Genomic DNA, 18,440 nt, shown 5'->3' with positions numbered 1-18,440 from the left:
AAGTGTCCAGTCATAGATAGTATGATGGACCCATACAATGGAATGTTATCAGCCATTAAAAAGTAGTAGAATTAAAAATTCATTAGCATGGAAAGGTGCTCATGTTATATTGCTAAGTGAAAAACAAATGAGAGAACCCCATTTCATGTTTGAGAATGATTGGAAAGCATGGGCGTGGGGAAGGATGGTGGTGTTAAGGCTCTGAAGCAGGCGGAGCTGTGGGTATCGAATCTTCACCTCTCACCTACTGCATGATGGGTAACAGCCTACTGAGCCTCTTTTCCCTCCTGTAAGATGAGTACCCCAGAAGGACCCTTCCGCAGAGCTGTGGTGAGGAGTGAATGAGGCAGAGGGTATAAAGCCCCCAGTTGAGTTCCTTGTGAGCCTGCAATGAATGGGAGCTTGGGTGTGTTCATCATGTTTGTTACTGTTTCTTACTCCCTGCCTGTTTGCTGGCACAGCACCCCCCTGTGCCGTCCACTATGGAGTCATGACCTGGAGAGGTGGTGAGCACCCCTTTCCTGAGGTATGCAAGCAGAGGCTCTGAATGGCCGAGGCGCTGAAGAACAGACTGGGCTTGGATAGGAAATGGGCTGTGAAGTGGGTGTGGCCACCATGGCACCTGCATATGCGGGTCTATGAACCCGCCTGCTGAGTCCCAGGAACCTGGAGGGTGCCCACAGTCACCTTGTGGTCATCCAGTGCCCAGGACGGCATTCTGCACACTGTGGGTGTGCACCCAAGCTCTCATTATGTCTGACACTAAGGGTGTCATGTTGAACGAGAACAACCCTTGTCACCAAAGACGGAGATTTATTTAAACACATAACTGCTCACAAAATAAACCAATTACAAGTGTGTTGATTGTGTTGGAGGAGTGGAGGGCACCAGGGGAGGTGGCACAGAAAGGCCTCTCTGATGCAGGGTTCTTTTAGCTGAGGTCTGAACGATGCATGATGCTTGGTGGGCAAAATGGGGAAAGGGAATCAGCATGTGTGTAAGCACGGGTGTAGCATGGAGCTCTGCTGGTTTGAGAACATGAAAGGTTCAGTGTGGCGGAGAAGGGCAAGAGGAAGAGAGGCAAGGGAGAGGCTGGCAGGAGCCTTAAATGCCCTGTTCAGGGTCTGGGTCTGACTTTTTCTCTAGATCAGTGGGAGGCACAGAAGGGCTGAAGCAGGGGAATGGCATGGTCACATTTGTGTTTTAGAACAATCCAGCCGGCTGCCCAGTGAGGAGCACACGGGAGGCTGGAGGCAGGGAGGCCAGTAAAGGGCTGGGCAGTCAACCAGGACCGTGGTCACGGGGGCCTGGCCTTGGGCGTGGCCGTGGAGTTGGACACCGGAGGAGCAAGAAGGGAGTTCCGCAGCCTGAGGCCAGGTGACGGACGGAACAGGCTGTGAGCTGCGTCTCCTTCCTCCACCCAACAGTTAATAAGGAGGGGAGGTCTGGGCGGGGTGCCAGGGCCCCTTCCGCACAATGGGCCATTCCAACTGGATAAACAGCAGTGGACACATGATATTCCTTAAAAACAAAATCCCGATTCATTCACATTCCCTGTTGTTTACCCCAGGTATTTGTTTTTTTTTCTCCTGGGCTATTTCAGGTCGGACAGGTTTGTGGGGAGAGAAGAGCTGGGGCTCAGAGCCAACGGGGAGGAAGAGAGACCAGTGGGACAGGGAGGCACCCCCCCCACCTTACAAGACCAGGAAGGGTCCTGGCCTGGGCCCCTACTGTATGTCCTGAAGCAAATCCCTCCTTTCGTCGGGCCTCCGTCCAAGCTCTGGCTCTGACCTTCTGGACCTTACCTTTCAAAATAAAGGATTATTATTCTTCACCTTTGGGTCCTTGTTTCTGAATGTGCTTTTGCGTGGGGGTGGGGTGGGGCAGTTGTGCATGGAGGCAGCTTGGCAGAAGCCACTTCCTGAAAAAGGACTCGTGAATCAGGGGTGGGAGGTGGCATTCTCTGCCCAGGAGGGGGCAGGCCCTGCAGGTGGGCAGGGGAAACTTCCCTGCCTGCTCCCGGACCATTTTTATCCTTTGTCCATATGCCTGAATCTACTACCAGGCGCCAGGGACTGGGCCAAGGAAAGGGTGTGGGAGGGCTGGTGGACAGAGATGGCACTCAGAGCCCTTGAGAAAGAACAGAGAACTCCCTCCCCCAGTTGGGCTGAGTTGAGAAATTCTTCCTATAAAAAGACCTCTTAAAAATCACTAAGAAAAAAGATAGGTATTCCAACAGAAAAGCAGGCAGAGGATATGGATTTTAAAAGCCCTACAAACAGCCAATACATGTATGAATTTACTCAAAACTGAAAACTGAACCTCAAAACAGCCTCAAGTGTAAGGGCAGAGGTTCCCAACCTCTTAAGGTTGAGAAATTCTCCTGATGCCTGACTTCCTGGAATCCTTTCCTCTTCCTCATATAGTGCTGATGACTACATTCATTTGTTCTTTCCTTTAAAAAAATAAGTCATTCTGCCCCCACCCAGAGATGGTAACTAGTCTGATTTATTAACATAAAGCAGTGGAGAACTGAAAAAACTTTAAAAGACCTTTATAATCTTCCCAGAATAAAGTAAAGAATCCCATGTTCGGGATGCTCGAAGAGCCTCCCATCTGGCCACACCCACCCATGGCAGGGACCCCTCTCTCCTCCCTGCAGGAATCTCAGAATAGCCACCTGGCCCCTGGGGCCTGTAAGGACTCATCTCCTTTGCCTTTGCTCACACTGACAGTTTTATCTGGCATGCCTGCTGCATGCCTATCTCTCCAGTGTTTAAATGAAAGATTGCCCCATGCATACAATAGAATACATTTTTTAAAATTCCTCCCAATTGGTGATTCTTCCAGAATGTGGTTGTGAGCACTGCATGAGAGGACCCAGAGATGGCACTTGGTATGTGGTACATGGCTCCATAAACGGTAGCTATTCCTAGATCTCCATGGACCAGGCTTCTTCTTGCTAATCAGGTCTCAAAAAGTGTCACCTCCTCAGAGAGGCCTTCCTAGACCACCGTCCTAGATGGCACCCAGCTCCCGTCACTTTATCCCCTCATCCTATTGTGTTATGTTCATGTTGATCACTCTCTGAAGCTATCTTATTTATTTATTGACTTTTTTCCTCCAGCATGAGACTCCAACCTCTGTAAGGGCAGGGAGCCTCACTTGTGTACTGCTGTTCTCCCAGCCCCTGCAGTAGCGCCTGACATACAGGAGCATCATGTATGTTTTTCACTTTAAATGTTTATCATTTTTCAAAAAAATTCATTTTTCATTTCATCAACTTTATTGAATTAATGCACAATAAAATGAATTTATTTTAAGTTGTATACTTTGATGAATTTTGACAAACACGTCCTCCTATACAACCATCACCCCGGGCAAGGCATAGACCATTTCCATCCTCCCCAAAAGTTTCCACCTGATGTTTTTGCAGTCAGTTCCTCTCCACCCTGCCCCTACATAATACAACTTTTTAAAGAACTGGATGAATCTTGACTTGGGACTGGCCCCAAGGTCTGCAGGGAGATATTCACATGCATGTATAGCATCCTATACTTTACAATGTCTTTTCACTCTCATAGTCCCATTTATGTCTCACTTATGAGGCCAAAGATGCTCAGAGGAGCTAAGTAGCATGTAACAGAGGATCTCCAAAGCCAAGAGGGAGGGTCCCTGGGCTAGGGACCTGGCACACTTGGAAGTCTGTGGGTACTCCAGGCTGGCAAAAGGCTGCTTGTGGCCCCATTTCCATCCCAACTGGACCAGGCCTCCAGCCCAGCTGAGATGCCCTTGGATGTCTGATGCCAGCTGGCTCCAGCTATCCCCTCCCAGGGCAGAGCAGGCCTTTCTGCTCTCTATAGTTTGTGCCATGGAAAAAATGAAATCTGGCTAGCAGCATCACTTGCTTCTGGTTGCTCAAAGAGAACCTAGACACTGGGTGTCAGGAGACTTGGCCTCTGGCTGGGTTCTTCCTCTGCCTTGCTGTGTGACCTTAGCAAGTCACTTTTCCTCTCTGGGTCTCCATTCTCATCTCTGTAAAAGGAAACTAGTAATTCCTACCAGCTTGACTTCAACTCCCCTGATGACCTTCTGCTCCATAAACACATCCTGCTCTTCCAGGGCTGTGCCTCTGCCAGAGCTGTCCCCACTCCCTGGAATGCTGTTCTCCAGTATCTGCTGTCAAAATTCAGGTTTTTCAACTTACAGTTCAGGTACTACTCCCCTAGAGATTTTCCCCAAAACAATGTTGTGCTCCTTCCTTAAGCTTCCACTTGCTTTAGAGGGCAGAGACTGGGAAGAATAGAACAGTGGGTCTGTTCATTGAGATGACCCATCTGTGCCAAGCACTGTGCCAGTCACTTTATCTCATTTAATCCACACAACAAAGCATCATTATTCTCATTTGACAGATGAGGAAACCGTCACTGTGCCGGATTATAGAGCAGATAGGACAGCTCCGGCACCCTCTCTTTTCACCCCTAGCATCTTGCAGAAAGGGCCCAGTAACCAGGTGATTGTCACCTGTTTGCTGAATGATGGGGTAAGCTACTGAATGTGTGGAAGAGTGCCCGTGTCACACTGGTCAACTTCAAACACTTTGTGGTGTTGACAGGACAGAAGTACCAATGCTCAGTAAATGTTAGCTTTTATTATTATCTTCTATGTCACAGTTACAGTAAGAGCTGTCAGTTGTAGGGTTACAGCACAGAGGCGCTGAGAGTATTCAGCCACAGGGTAAACAAGCAGAAACTGGACCCGCATGGGATGCAGTACAGGTGGTCTGAGCATCAACATCAAGGAAGGCCTCTGCCACCCCAGTGCATGATTCTGGATCCCAGTTGTTATTCTGATGGCCTCCTCTACCCCTACTTCTTGGGAGGTGCCTGAGGCAAGGACTGAAATGCATTCTTCTGATGCCTGTGACCCACCCGTGCCCAGCCCCGCAGGCTCGGTACCCAAAGTCCATGCAGGCCGGTGGGTTTTTAATCTGAGTCTTCTACAAACTGTAAAGTGCTATTACTTTTTCCATTCCTGACTTGCCCTGTTCCACCTCCCCGAGTCAAATACCCTTTGCTGAGCCTCAGGAATGTCCAGCCGGCACTGGGACCTGGGGTGCCTTTGGGCCTCAGCTCTCCCTGCCACCTCCACTTTCCCTGCACTATTGTGCAAGACAGGCGGGCACACCTTCTGGGGCAGGTCTGATCAAGGCCAGGGAACTTCCTGAGAGCTGGCGGCAGCGGCCGGGCTGAGGGCAGGGGAGCCCGGTGCAGGGAGCCGGGGGCAGGAGCAGGGGGGCGCCAACGCCGAGTTCCCTCACCTTGGCCTAGGCGCCCTACCTGTTCCCCACGACCTCCTAGGCTCGGGGCAGCTCTTCCTGTGCAGGGGAGGCAGGGGGGGACACGCAGGCTGGAGCACCCCAGGGCAGCCCCATTCTTTCAGATTTCCCCACCAGCCCCATCCCTTTCTGCGTTCCGGTCCCGTGCACCTTTCCGTTTCTCCCCGGTCTCCCTTTCTCCGATCTTTTCTTTGTCTCCGTCTGGCGGGCGGTCCCCGCGTCCCCAGCCCCCAGCCCGCCCGCACCGGGGAGGGGCGGGGCTCGGCGCCGGGGGCGGGGCGGGGCCGGGGCCGGGCGGGGCGGCGGGGCGGCGGGGCGGCGGGCAGGGGCTCCGGAGGAGGCGGCCAGCGGGACGGACGCGGCCGGAGCCGTAGCGCGAGCGCAGCGGGGGCCGCGGCAGGGCGGGCCGGGTCCCTGGCGCGAGCGGCGTCCGCTTGAGCAGCGCGGGCAGCGGCGGGCGGCGGCCGGATCGCCCCGCGGCTCCTTTTCGCCATGGGGGACGTGCTGTCCACGCACCTGGACGACGCCCGGCGTCAGCACATCGCAGGTGAGTCCCTCGCGGAGCGGCGCGCGGGGTCGCGAGGAAGGCCCCCCGGGCCATACCCCCACCCCGGGCCGCCTAACGCGGAAGGGCTGGGGTCTGCGGAGAGTCCCCCCTGAGCAGGGCGGAGTGGCTGGGGACCAAGCCCTTCGTCCAGGCTAGTTCTCTGCACGTCCGGGGGCCCCTTCCCGCCCCCTTCCTAGCCCGCCCTTCCCCCCGCCCGAGGGGACGCGAGCCGAGCCCCTGACCACACCGGAACTTCCTTAGAGCCGGTCTCTTCGGATCCCCCAACACATTGCCCCCACCCCAGGTATCCCCACCCGGAAGCGTTCCAGGCCCACCCGGCCAGCGTGTCCTGACCTTCCTCTCTCACTGTCCCGGTTCTCAGCTCGCGCTGGCCCCCGCCCCAGCCCCAGTACACGTGGCCGATGCTCCCACGGACGGCCCATCAACACTTGGGACTGAGCCTGGGGAATGGCTAGGGATAGATGGGGGTGCCCTGGAAGGGGGGGGCCAGAACCCCTGTCCTTCGGCTCAGGTTCAGGCCGGGTGCTCCTGCTGGCAGGCGTGTCCAGAGGGCTGGTCAAGGATGGAGCCCAGCCTCTTCGACCCCCTCCCCATCAGCCAGCCCCGCTCCCACCCTGGCACGCACAGTGACCGCTTCTCAGAAGGGCAGCTGCCCCCTCGGCTTCCTAGGAAGCCTTTCAACCTTGGGGAGCTTGGGGAGCAATCTCAGGCTGCCTGGGCAACTGGGTGGTCACCTCTCCTACACTGGGGGAAGCTACCTGGGTGGAGTCTCTGCTCGTTTCCCAGCCGTTAGATCTTGGACAAATGTGTTACTGTCCTGGCACCTTGGTTTTCTCCTTTTTGAAATGGAGTGAATGATTTCTTATTAACGACTTGTTGAGGGACTTAAGTGACCTAATTCATGTAACTTGCTTAGCACCAGGCCTGGCATAGAGGAGGCACCAGTGCATGGGGTGCTGGCCCATGTGGGGGGCTGGGGTAGCCTATGGAGAGGTGAGACCGTTCCTCTTGGCTGAGGTTGCCACCCGCTGTCCAGTGGGCCCAGAGCAGTGTGTCTACCTACACTTACCTGGATGTGTCCTGACCACACTTTCAGCAGTTGTGTTCTGCCCACTTGCACTCCTTGAGAAGAGGGACTGTGTGTCCCTTAACTCCTTGTCCCCAGGGCCCCACCCTGTGGGGCACAAAGAGGGTGTTGGGGAGGGTTTGTGCAGTGACTGGTCCTGGGCCCACAGCCTGAGCCCCCTTTTTGTGACAGGCCTGGGGCCAAGACCAGGGGTGAGGGTGAGGCAGAAATGAGTCAGACCCTCTCGGCCTCAGACCAGCAGGGGGTTAAGTCCTGGAAAAGCCGCACAGGACAGTCCTGGACTCTGGGAGGAGGAAGGCCAGGGCGGGGTCTTCCTGCCCCTTCCTGTGGGTGGCAGCTCCTGGGGCCCTGTAACAGTCCATCCACTCACCACCTCTTGTGGGGGCCCTTCCCCCAGCCTGGGTGGGGTGCGTCGCACTGCAACTTCTTCAGTGGGTTTTTCCTTCCCCACACCCAGCTCTGGCTCTCACCCTCTTCCCACCTCCTGGGCTGAGAAACACCAACACCCTCCTTCCCTTTAGCCATTTCATGGGGGCTGAGACTGAGACCACAAAAGGTGAAGCGTCCTCCCTTGGACAGGGTTGGGTTTATTTTGTGGATGCCAGGGGATTGTGCCCACTCAGAGCCTGTTGGCCTCTTTTCTCGACCCTCGAGTGCTAATAATAACCCTCTTCAAATGCCTCAAATTCCTGATCCAGGCTCACCTGAGGGCTCTTAATGTGTGTGTCGGGGGAGGCTGAAAGTGGGGGAGTCTCCAGCCTCTCCCAAGGAAGCGAGTCACCTTGGAAATCTCTGTTGGAGGGGAAGGAGGGCATGCCTTTGCCGCCTCCACTGATCATGCGCCCTCCTCATTCCAGCCCAAGTGAGCACTTTCTTGCCAGACAATTAAAATTCCAGAACCCTCCCTACCTGGGACCGCCCCATGGAAACATCAGCCTTTGGAACATCCCTTCCCAAGTGCTTGGATCTCCGAGGCCTGTTAGGTTGGTGTGGCTTGGCCCGTGACTCCCGCAGCCTTGTGCCCTCCCCGAGCAGGTGAGCAGGTGAATGCCAGCCTACAAGTCCTGGCAGAGGTCAGGCGTGCTCCTGCCCACAATGCCGTTTTGCTGCCACGGCGCCTTTCATCCTGGGATTTCAAAGCCTCTGGCAAGCAGGGGCTTGTTCTCACCCCAGCGCCTCATGGGCCTGGTGGCAGGACGATTCCCTCCTCCTTTCCCAAGGGAGCTTGCATGGTGGAAGGAGCCCTCGCCTGAGAGCCCAAAGGCCTGGTAACCTTATGCAGCCACTTATTTACTCTTTCTGGGTTTCAGTTTTCTCAGCTGTGAACTGAAGTGGGTGTGCTACCTGATGGATGAAGTCCCTTCTGGCTCTGAGGGCCTAAGGGTCCCCAAATTTCCCCCAAATCTCCTTCAGCCTTGGGCCGGGTCAGGGGCACAGTACTGACTCCACATTAGCTGGCATGACCTTGGGCCAGCATCTTAATCTCCATTTTCTTATCTGTAAAGTGGGAATAATAGTGGTTTCCTGCTAGGCAGTTGCAAGGATTTAATGAGATAATGCAGGTAAGAAACTCAGCCCAGTGTTTGGGGCATAGTAAGCGCTCAGGAAAAAATTGTTATTATTATTGAGAATTGTCATTTACTGTCTCTTTATGGAATCTTGAGTTGGCTGGGAGTGGCTAGATGTTTGGAGTTTGAAGGGGGCAATTGCAGCTGATTTAGGTCCTGTTTCTACAAGGTTTGTCCAGTCCCTGGGGCCAGGCCAGATGCTGGCTCGCTGGATTCAAGGACCTACCAGGGTTTTAGAAACCTTGATTACTGTGTTCCTTCCTCAGTGGCAAATGTGTTACATGGATGTGGGCTACCTGGAGTGGGTCCAGAGGGCAGTGTGGGGCACCCATATGATTAGGAAGGAACAAGGATGTGGAGAGGTGGGGGCCCTGAGGACAGGACTAGGACCAGAGAGTAGAAGCATCTGGGTGGCCTGTGTGGACTTGTGAGGGGTGCCTTGCATATGCAGATGTAGAAACCAGAGGGAGTGAGCTTGCTGTTGCTCAAGATGTGCAGGTCCAGGCTGGGTGCTGCACCATTGGTAGGAGGCCTGGCATCGCCTCAGGGTCGGTGGGGAGGACCCCTCTGCCTCCAGGACAGCCTTGAAGGACTCAGATGTTGCTCCAGAAATTCTGTCGATCAAGATGGAATTGTGGGGACTAAGGACCCCCATCAACACACCCACACACATGCACACACACACGCACGCACACAGACACACACACAGACACATGCTACCCTGAGGTCACCTGAGAGGGCTGGGAGGGAGCTTGCTTGTGGTCTTGCCTTTGATGCGGCCCACCTTTCCCTGTGCTGATCCTTTTCTGAAGTAGCAGCTTTATTTGAGACATAATTCACCTGTCAGACAATTCCCATTCTAAAAGTGTACAGTTCAATGGGTTTTGGTGTATTCAACCATGGCCACAGTCAATTTTAGAACATTTTTATAACCCCTAACAGAAACCCTCTGCCCATTAGTAGTCATTGCCCATTTCCCTGAGCACTTTCCAGCTCTAGGGAGCCACTGTTAATGTCTGATTGCAGAAGAGACACATGCATGATTTAAGACTGAAGCAGAAAAAGGAGACCTCTCTCCGTCTGCCCCTCTTTGATCCAGCCCACTCTCCAGAAGAAATCCCTCCTGCTCGGTGTGCCAGTTTCCAAACGTACCTCTCTGTGTACGTGTGCATGCAGCTCTGTTTAGAGAAAGAGGCCCAATTATATGTTTCTGTCGTTTAGCTTTTTCCCTCACTCTCTTGTGAACGCCTTTCCATGTGAGAACACACGCGTGAGCCTCGTTCTGTTGGTGAGTTTCCCTCTGTGCGCGGTGCAGTTTATTCTCCAGTCCTCTGTTAACGGACAGGTGGGTTGTTCGCAGTGTTCTGCCAGTGTTCGCGGTGTTGCCCAAACCTCTGCATGTATCGCGGGCTGGGTTCCAGTACCAGAGAGGCCTCAAAATGGGCTCCTGGGTCACGGTTTGATGGACTGACACTTGGCTTCTGAAAGGGCTGTAAACATTCCTCCCTCCCTCCTGTCAGTACCGAGGATCACCACCCTTTTTGACAATCATTTGTGGGAACGAGGGTATTTCGTCTATTTACTAAACAAAATAATGCCTTTTTCCAAATGTATTTAAACACCTAGGTCTTTGCATTTGGGAAATGGCTGTAAGTCCCTGGAGTGAAGGGATGGAGGTGTCCCTGCCAGGTGTGTGGCTTCCTGGTTGCTGCCTGGGGCTTTGCAGAGAGAGGAGGCTGGCCGGAAACCGCGGCCCCCTCGCCCCCATCCAAGGCCTCGGTTGACCCCTTGGGGTGAAGCGGCTGGGGATTCTGCTCTGCTCTTGCATCCATCTTACAAATGTGCTTTTTGTTGGTGCTGACCCTGCCCTCCCCCCACATCCAGCCTCCATCCCAGGCCTGAGCTCCAGCCTCGCCTGCTCAGAGCTGCTTCTCGCCTCAGCCCCCACCCTTCCCACACACACTGCCAAAGAGACCTTTCTGAACCCAGCTGGGCCATGGCCCCCTCCCTCCCTGCCACTTGGGGAATGGAGTTGAGAGACCAGACTAGGAATCACCACCATCCTGCGATCACCACTTTATTCTTAAGCGATATTTCCCCTCTGTGTTTATTGTTACGCATTCCCGGGACCATGACTCAGTTTGAGTCCTGCTTACTTCACTAAATGACTTAGAATGAACGTCCCTCCCAGGTTATGAGACCCCCTGGAAGCATTCCCAAAGGCTGCACCTTGTTCCAGCCGAGGCAGCCACACAGACATTTTCTTCGCCTTTTCCTCGATGCTGGACCCTGCTGTGCTCCATTGTGACGGGACGACTGGTTTGCAGGGACTGAGTCGAGAGACAGGCAGAGACCAATTGTGTTTCCTTTCCCGCTCTGGTCAGCTTCCCCTGAGGACTGACCCATCCTCTTGCTACATTCCCCCAACCCAATGTGCTTCCGCCAGTCTGGGCATTTCAAGGGAGGCTCCTCCCTGGGAGTCTCTGACCCCTGTGAGTATCTTTCCTGGGGGAGTGGGCTCGAAGGGGCTGCCTGTGAGCTGGGGACATGGGCTGATGACATTGGCCTCTGGGTGTGTGTGACCACATGTGTCCCGCTGCTTTGCCAGCCTGTGGCCTCCTGCCTGAGAATGGTGGTGACAGGGCAGGGCAGGGCCAAATCGAGCTGTGAATGATACCTGTAAGCTTAGCCATCATTTAATTGGGCACTTACTATGTGCCAGGCCTTCCTTTGCCTGTATTATCTCATTGGATCCTTAACCCTCGCCAACGTCTTACAGATGGAGACAGAGCTAGTCTGTGGCTGGCACAGACTGGGGAGTCCAAGGCCTTAGCTGTTGAAACCACGCTGCACTGCGACTAGAGAGTCCCCAGTGCCCAGATTGGGCAGGAACACAACATAGAAAAGGCCCCAAAGAGAGGCAGAGGGTGGGGAGAGGGGGACCGGGGAGGGGAGGAGCTGAGTGGGAACACAGAGGGGCATGTGTCAGAGGCAGCTGTAGGTTGCACACACATACCCCTCGGGCATTACTCAGTCTGAGACTCAGCTCTCTGACCAGTCCTGTTCTCCCCATCGCCCCCTCCTCCTCCGCAGGCACAGCTCATGACTCACGTCACCCTGGGTCTCCTGCAGAAATTCCTGAGCCGCCTCCCACTCCCCCAGCTCCACCCCCATCCACTTCCCTGCCTGAGGAAAAGGTTTTCTGTAGACGTGCTGGGCAGAGTTATAAGGAAAGGTGAAGGCAGACGCCTAGGTTTAAAGCCCTCCAGGGTGGAGCAGAGTTATGCCCATCTCCTGGTAGGATCGCAGGGCCCGAGTCACGCAAGTCTGCAATCTTCTGATCTCACAGATTTTAAAACTGGAAGAACAGGAAGTGCCCACCTCTCCAGGGTACCTGGTTCCACCCCCTGGGAACCGTCCAGGTTTGGAGATGCGATACCTCTGGCCCATAGAGGTAAAGCGACCTGCCTGGTGATGCAGTGGGTGGTGGGTAAGAAGAAGCAGGTTGTTGAGAGGCTCGGAGCAAGGCTCTGCAGTCAGAATGCTTGGGTTTTGAGTCCCAGCTTTGCCACTAGATGGACTTGTGTTAGGAACAAGTCAGGTACCCTCCCTGAGCCTCGGTGTCATCTGTAAAAGAGGAGGATGGGACTGGCTTCTCAGGACATGAGGGTCAAGAAGGACAGCCCCTGGCTCGTGCAGCAGTTCATGATGGCAAACGTCCCTTCTGTCCGTGGCCTCAGAGACTCCAGCCCCATTGCCACGTGCTCTGGGAAGGTGGCATGCCCAGGTTGAGGAGCACCCACCTCAAGCCCTGGACACCTGCAGCGCTCAGCAGGCACCGGAAGGGCAGTGCGGCAGGGCCAGGTTACACAGCAGTCAGTCTGCCTGGCACTGGTCAGGGCGCGTAGGGTAAATGTGTGAAAAGACAGAAGGGAACTCGCCCCCTCTTGCTGGCCAGTGAGGCCAGAACTAGACTTTCGCATCTCAAGTCTGGTCCTGTGGCGATGGGCGGGGCTGGGGAGATCTGGTGTCTGTTGGTGCTCTTGTGGAGCTGTGAGACCCCATAGGTTGTTTTATCCAGGCAGCCAGGGATCCTGCAGTCTCTGCTCCCATTTCTCTGATGGCAAGAGACTCACTCACCTCCCAGGCAGCTTGTGTGAGAACCTTCTTCTCTTCCCAGGCAGAGTGGGGAGAGGGCTGGGCCTGGACCCCGAGGACCTGGTTCTGAGATCCTGTCTCAACTGCCCTGTCATTTGTCAGGGGCCTTCCCTTCTCTTTCCTTATCTGTAAAGTGGGCACGACAGTAGCTCGGACCTGCCTGGCTGTTGTGAGAGATCGATGAGATGATGAGGGTGGAGTCTTTGCCCTTGAGCAAGTATGGCTCCTGTTATCATTAGCTCTTACTGCTGTGTGTGGTCCACGATAGGACAGTGGCCAAGGGAGCCCCTCCTCAGGGGGATCAGAAGGGCAGGGTGTGGGCCAGGGCGCCAAGTGCAGTGTCCACATGCAGGGGAAGAGGCTCCAGTGGGCAACTGGGCACCCAGGAGAGGCAGAAGAAGAATGAATTGTGGTCGGCCGAGTGTGAGCCCTGCTTTCCCACCCACGCGTCTGTGGCCAAGCCAACTGCGGCTGCTGTCCAGTCTCTTCACGCCCCATGCCAAACAGAACAGTTTGTGTCCACCTGAATTTGTTAAGCACAGAATCTTCTAAAAGAGGAGTCCTTTGGGCAGGAAACTATAAACACTCTTGTGCTCCACCCACTTCCAATCCACCCCACTTGCCAGGAGCCATGTATGGGTGCAGGCCGGGAGGTGAGAGCCTCAGGGTTGGTGCCAGGTGACCGTTGGCCTCTTTCTTCCTCTCTGGCCTTGCTTTGCTTATCTATGCAATGGGTCACTAGGGTAATCTCTCGTGTCCTTCTAGCTCTGACCTGTTGGGAGCCTGTGGGCCTTGGGCTGCCTTGAAGGTACAGAGGATTGTGCAGCAGATATTTATTGCATGATGCCACCTTGCTGTGGAAGCAAGAACTCTCTCTGGAAGTGTCTCATGCCGGGCCTGAGCTGGGTGGCAGGGGTAAAGCAGTGACACGAGCCCATGGGACTCATGCCAGCCAAGAAGTTTCCAGCAAATGTGGTTTGTGTCACAAGGACAGTGGATCTTTATGTTTTCCAAAACGCATGTTGGTTTGACACACAGTGGTCAGCACAACTAAAGAGACAGCATGTTGGGCTTGACGGGGAGGGAGCTGGCTTCTGCCACAAAGGGTGCCGTGACCTGGGCAAGCGACTGTCCCCCTCCTTAGTTGTCAGTAAAATGGGAAGATGATCCCTGCCTCTGGGGCATGTGAAGATTCTGGGAGGTAGTTGTTCCTGGCACACGGAAGGTGCCTGGTAAGTGGCAATTAAATTTTAGCTGAGTTCTGGGAGGGAGCTGTGCCATCTTCCCTGGCCTGCCAGGGATTTCTGGGGTGATCCGGGCATCCATAGGGGGAGAGGGCTGACAAGGGCACTTCTGTTTCACTTCTTGGTTTTGCTTTTTTTGTTTGTTTTTGAAACTGTTCCCTGGTAGGGGAGATGGGAGGAAGATAACAGAGCTTTAGCTTGGGTGAGTCCGGCCGTGGGGCTGCGGGAGCTGCGTCTAGCGTGGAACATGTGCTCGTGAGCTGTCTGGGTCACGCACGGCTCCCACCTGCCCGAGTTTGGAGCCCACGTGACGCGTGACGGGCCGTGTGCTTTTTTTCCTGGCCCAGATACTTCTTCGTAGCCAGGAAGGACCTTAACTATCAGCGAATCAATCCCCTCCTCCGTTTCATTAACTCCGGGTCTCAGAGGCTGCAGACTTGGGAAGGGAACCCTGGGACGGGACCCCAGGGCCCCGACCCCGGCACAAAGCCCTTTCCATTCCTGTCCCCAGGATGGCCCCAGACAGCAGAGGCTGGTCAGGGAAGGAGTGATTGGCCTGGGTGGGGCTGTGAAGGTTATAATTTTGAAAACCGAGTAAACAGACCAGCCCTCCGTGAGAGAGAAGCGGCCCTGTGCTGGCCTCACAGACAGGCCTGTGTGTGAGGAGAAAGCCCCGGCCTGTCCCCCTGCAGACAGTGAGGTGTTGTGGTGGATTAAAAAAAAGCCAAACTCACGCCCCCGTCCCCCTCCTCCTGCCTTATTTAAGGCTGCCAGGAAAAGGGGCGTGGGGAGAGGCCCTACCCCATGATGACGCTGCCCGGCCTGGCCTAGGCCAGCCCTCCGGGTTGGGCTCAGTACAGTCACAGCTCCCTGTGTGACTCCTCTCTGGGCCTCAGTGCCCTCGTCTGCAAAATGGAGGTGATCCGTTCTCTCAAGGGCGGCAAGCGCAGGGGACAGTTTAAGCTGAGCGGTTGAGCACAGTGAGGCCTTTGTCTCACCCTGACCCGAGGCCAGCTGGGACCTCAGAACCTCTTCGTTCCTTTGTGGCCAGAGGAGGAGGCCCCTCTCGGAGCAGAAGGGTTACTTTCTCAGTGACCTGAGAGTCAGCCTGCTCCTGGGGGACCCGACCTTCCACCCAAGCCTGGCAGTAGCAGGCCTCCCAGCTCAGCTTTCCTGGTTCCTGTGGAGAGGGGCAGAATCTGAAGGGAGCTGCTTCTGGGGACTGTCCCTGGGGCTGGGGGCTGGGCTGCTTGTCTGGCCTGGATCCCCCCCAGGGTGGGGCCTGGCAGACTTCCTGTGTGATTAGGGGCAGCCCCCTTCACGCCCCTCTTCCCGAGTCCCCCATGTGACTTCTGAGAATCCAGTGCTGTGGACGGGGCCTTGGGCTAGCCTCCACTCTGGGCCTCAGTTTCCCCCGTGGTCCCTGAATGGCTTGGATGAGAACCTCTGGAAAGGCCTTTTGGTCAAGTTCCAGACTCTGAAAGGCTCCCCGGACCCATGGACTGACCCCTGCAGCCAGGTGCACCCTTCCCTAGGCCCCACCCACAGCAGGTTGGGGTGGGGCCCGTCCTCCCAGGTTCCTCTCACATGATGGTGGCTCTGATTCTCATCTGTGACAGGAGCACCATGAGGGCTCAGTCACCTGGGCAGCATGGCGGTGCAGGTCAGAGCTTGCCTGTCAGCTGCTGGCCTAATGCCCCTACGACAGTTATTTTGGCTCTTTATACCCTAGTTTCATCAGCTGTAAAAAGGGAATGCTAATGCTAATACTTTTGTGGGTTGTAAAGGTTAAGTTATATTACGTGTGTTTATAGATTATATTTATGCATACTTAACCCAGTGCTGGGAATGGTAAATGCTTAGTCATCAATAACTATAATTAATATTTATTAGTTTAAATTGTTTTAATTCCTTAACAGTGAATAAATGAGTAAGTGTCATTGCAAGGTGGACACTCTCCCAGCATGGGGGCCCTGAAGCTGTTTAGATGAAGGGTCTGGTAGGTGCAGAGAGGCTTTTGGGGGACATAGAGGGGCGGGGCAGGGGCAGGGGCAGGAGCAGGCTTTCCGAGTCCTGGCTGGTTCTCGGCTCTGCCTTCCCCTGCCGTCTGGAAGGAGTGGTTTGGGCCCACGGAGTCAGACCACAGGCAGGGAGCGCCTGCAGCCACACACACGGCTAGTTTCCTCCAGGTACTAACTAGTGTGTATTCCCCTCAGCCTGACTCACTGGCTTGAGCCTTTTGTTTCTGTCCTTGAGCCCCAGGGGTGAGGCCTGGGACGCTCTTGGACAGGTTGACCTTCCTGGTGCCTGACTCCTCTGCAGGTCGGGTGCTGGGCCTCTAGCACTGAGCCCCTGGTGTGGTGGGCAGGGGACCGGACACCGACTCACTGCGTGCCGGGCCCAGGGGCGCATGTTGACTGAGGGCCCACTATGTGCTTGGCACCCAAAACAAGCTTGCCCAGGCCCTGCCCATGTAGAGCTCAGGGCTCAGCAAGCAAATGGTTACCAGCCCATCCTTAATTAGCTATCAGGACAACTCTTGATGAGGGGCGACCATGCTGCTAGAGGGCTCCTGCCCGCGGCTCCATGAAGGCCCTCGAGGCGGGCTGTCCAGGGATCGCCTCAGCAGTGCCTGCTATTTGCCCTCCTGTCACAGCTGAGGAAACAGGCTCCTGGAGGCCAGGGACCCGCCCAGCGCCCTCTGTGCACACTCAGGCCCTTCCCCTTTCGGTGCCTCAGATCCTCGTCAGGAAAATGGGCCCGTCTGGGAGGGCTGCTGTAATGGAGGTGGGGTCCCGCTGCTGGCCCCACACAGGAGTTTTAGGATGACAAAGACAAGCCTTGGGGATTGCTGACCTGGGTTTGCAGCCCCTGAAATCCTTTCCTTGTGCATCCCTAGGCAGAAACAGGGGATCCAGAGGCCACCGTGACTACAGCCTTGGGTCTTTCCAAAGGCTGGGTGGGAGATGGCTGCCTGAGGAGGGTGGTCCTCCTGAACACCCCCCCACCAGAAGGAGCAGCAGCAGGCGGGTGGCCTAATGCCCCTCCGTTCCACACCAGAATTTATCTGAATGTAGTCAAATGGTTATATTATATTAAAGCACTGGTTAAAACAGAGAAGAAGCCGGGGAGGGGGGAGGTGGATGGAGACACTGTTAGTAGATAATTTTCAGTGGCATAATACGTAGTCAATAGAAGAGAAGATGCAGCGCTGTATGTCTGCAAGTCTGTATGTCTGTAAAGGTGTAGAAAACAGTATGGAAGGAAATTCATCAAATTTTGGAGGGTGTAGGATAATGGATTATTTACATGTTTTTCTTCATTCTCTCTAGGTTTCTTTTTCATTGTACATATATTAAATAAAAAGAGTAGTCCTATCGACTGTATTTTGGGAAAAAATGTGATTCTGGTTTGACTCCAGAACCTGAGCCACCCCGGGCTGCCGAGAGCCCTGAGCCAGTTGCAAAGCCTGGGGAGAGAGGAGGCGCAGGGAAGGTTCTGCAGTGGGCGGCATTGGAGGTGGGTCCTGGAGCACGGGGTGGATTTTGGCCACCAGAGTTGGGGTGCAGGCAGGTGGAGGGAGTGGCCTGGCACAGAGGGTTGCCTGTCCAAGGCAGGGGCTGTAGCTGGAGGGAGAGGGGGCAAGAGCCTCACCTGGGGCAGCCTCCAGTGCCAGGCAAAAGCGATAGGGAGTGGGGAGCCGTTTCTCATCAACACTTCCTGGCTGGACTTTAGAAAGAGGATTTTACCTCTGCTACTATGGGAAAGAGCAGCAACAGACATTTATTGGGCACTTACTCTGTGCCTGGCTGGGAGGCACCTGAGACTGTGGATGGACCAGGAAGTTCAAGCTGGAGACAGACTTGATTTGCAACGTGGAGTCTCTCCCCACCCTGGGCAGTGAAGGCAGGTGTGGGTGGGACGGTGCGGTGGTGAGGAATGGGTCGGTTCTCCCACCTAGGAGCGTCTACGACCCACCAGCCCTGAGGTGTCCTCACTGACCGCTCAGCCAGAACGTTGCTCCGGCACCCTGGGTGATGAGAGTGGCGCACCGGGTGCTCGGCGCTGGACGCAGGCCGCTGAGGGCATGTGAGGCAGAAGCTCGGCATGAGGACCCCTTTTGGCAGTGCCCAGGGCCTCCCCTCTGCCTGCCTTTATTGTGACCTCAGCTCTCTGTGCCTCTGTTTCCACATTTGCAAAGTGGGGTTGGCCGTATCTACCTCAGCGTATTGTGGGCTTTATGACAGGTGCCTGGCATGTAGCGAACACTCAGAAGAGAGTGTCTGTCCCCCCCACCAAGGTCAGGGCTTCCCTCCAGGAGGAGTCCTGGCAGCCTGGTCTCGAGGGGCAGCACAGCAGTGGGTCGGCCCCCTCAGACCCGCCTCAGCTCCCACCTGGCGAAAAGTCAGGTCCTCAGCAACTGGAGGCTTGACCTTTTAACTTTCAGCCTCCTCAGAGTTTTTATTGTTTGTTGTTA

General features: G+C 55.2%; 1 protein-coding gene across 3 annotated transcripts in view; it reads left to right on the top strand.

The window, feature by feature from the left end:
• The first annotated feature begins 5,664 nt into the window (after positions 1 to 5,664).
• Positions 5,665 to 18,440, top strand: part of NIBAN2 (niban apoptosis regulator 2) — a 45,754-nt gene continuing 32,978 nt past the window's right edge. Inside the window, exons 1-2 of one of the 3 annotated variants that reach the window (XM_057499053.1) lie at positions 11,649 to 11,796; positions 11,911 to 12,015. In XM_057499053.1, coding sequence (XP_057355036.1) covers positions 11,664 to 11,796; positions 11,911 to 12,015 — 238 coding nt within the window. In that variant the 5' untranslated portion in view covers positions 11,649 to 11,663. Of the gene's footprint in view, positions 5,886 to 11,648; positions 12,016 to 18,440 lie in introns of those variants that run through there. The other 2 variants (XM_036913874.2, XM_057499052.1) reach the window with 2 other exon arrangements.

Source organism: Manis pentadactyla, chromosome 3, assembly GCF_030020395.1.
Source record: "Manis pentadactyla isolate mManPen7 chromosome 3, mManPen7.hap1, whole genome shotgun sequence".
In the NCBI taxonomy this organism is placed as follows: domain Eukaryota; kingdom Metazoa; phylum Chordata; class Mammalia; order Pholidota; family Manidae; genus Manis; species Manis pentadactyla.
Note: the sequence above shows the minus strand (reverse complement) of the source record. Positions and strands in the feature narration are given on the sequence as shown.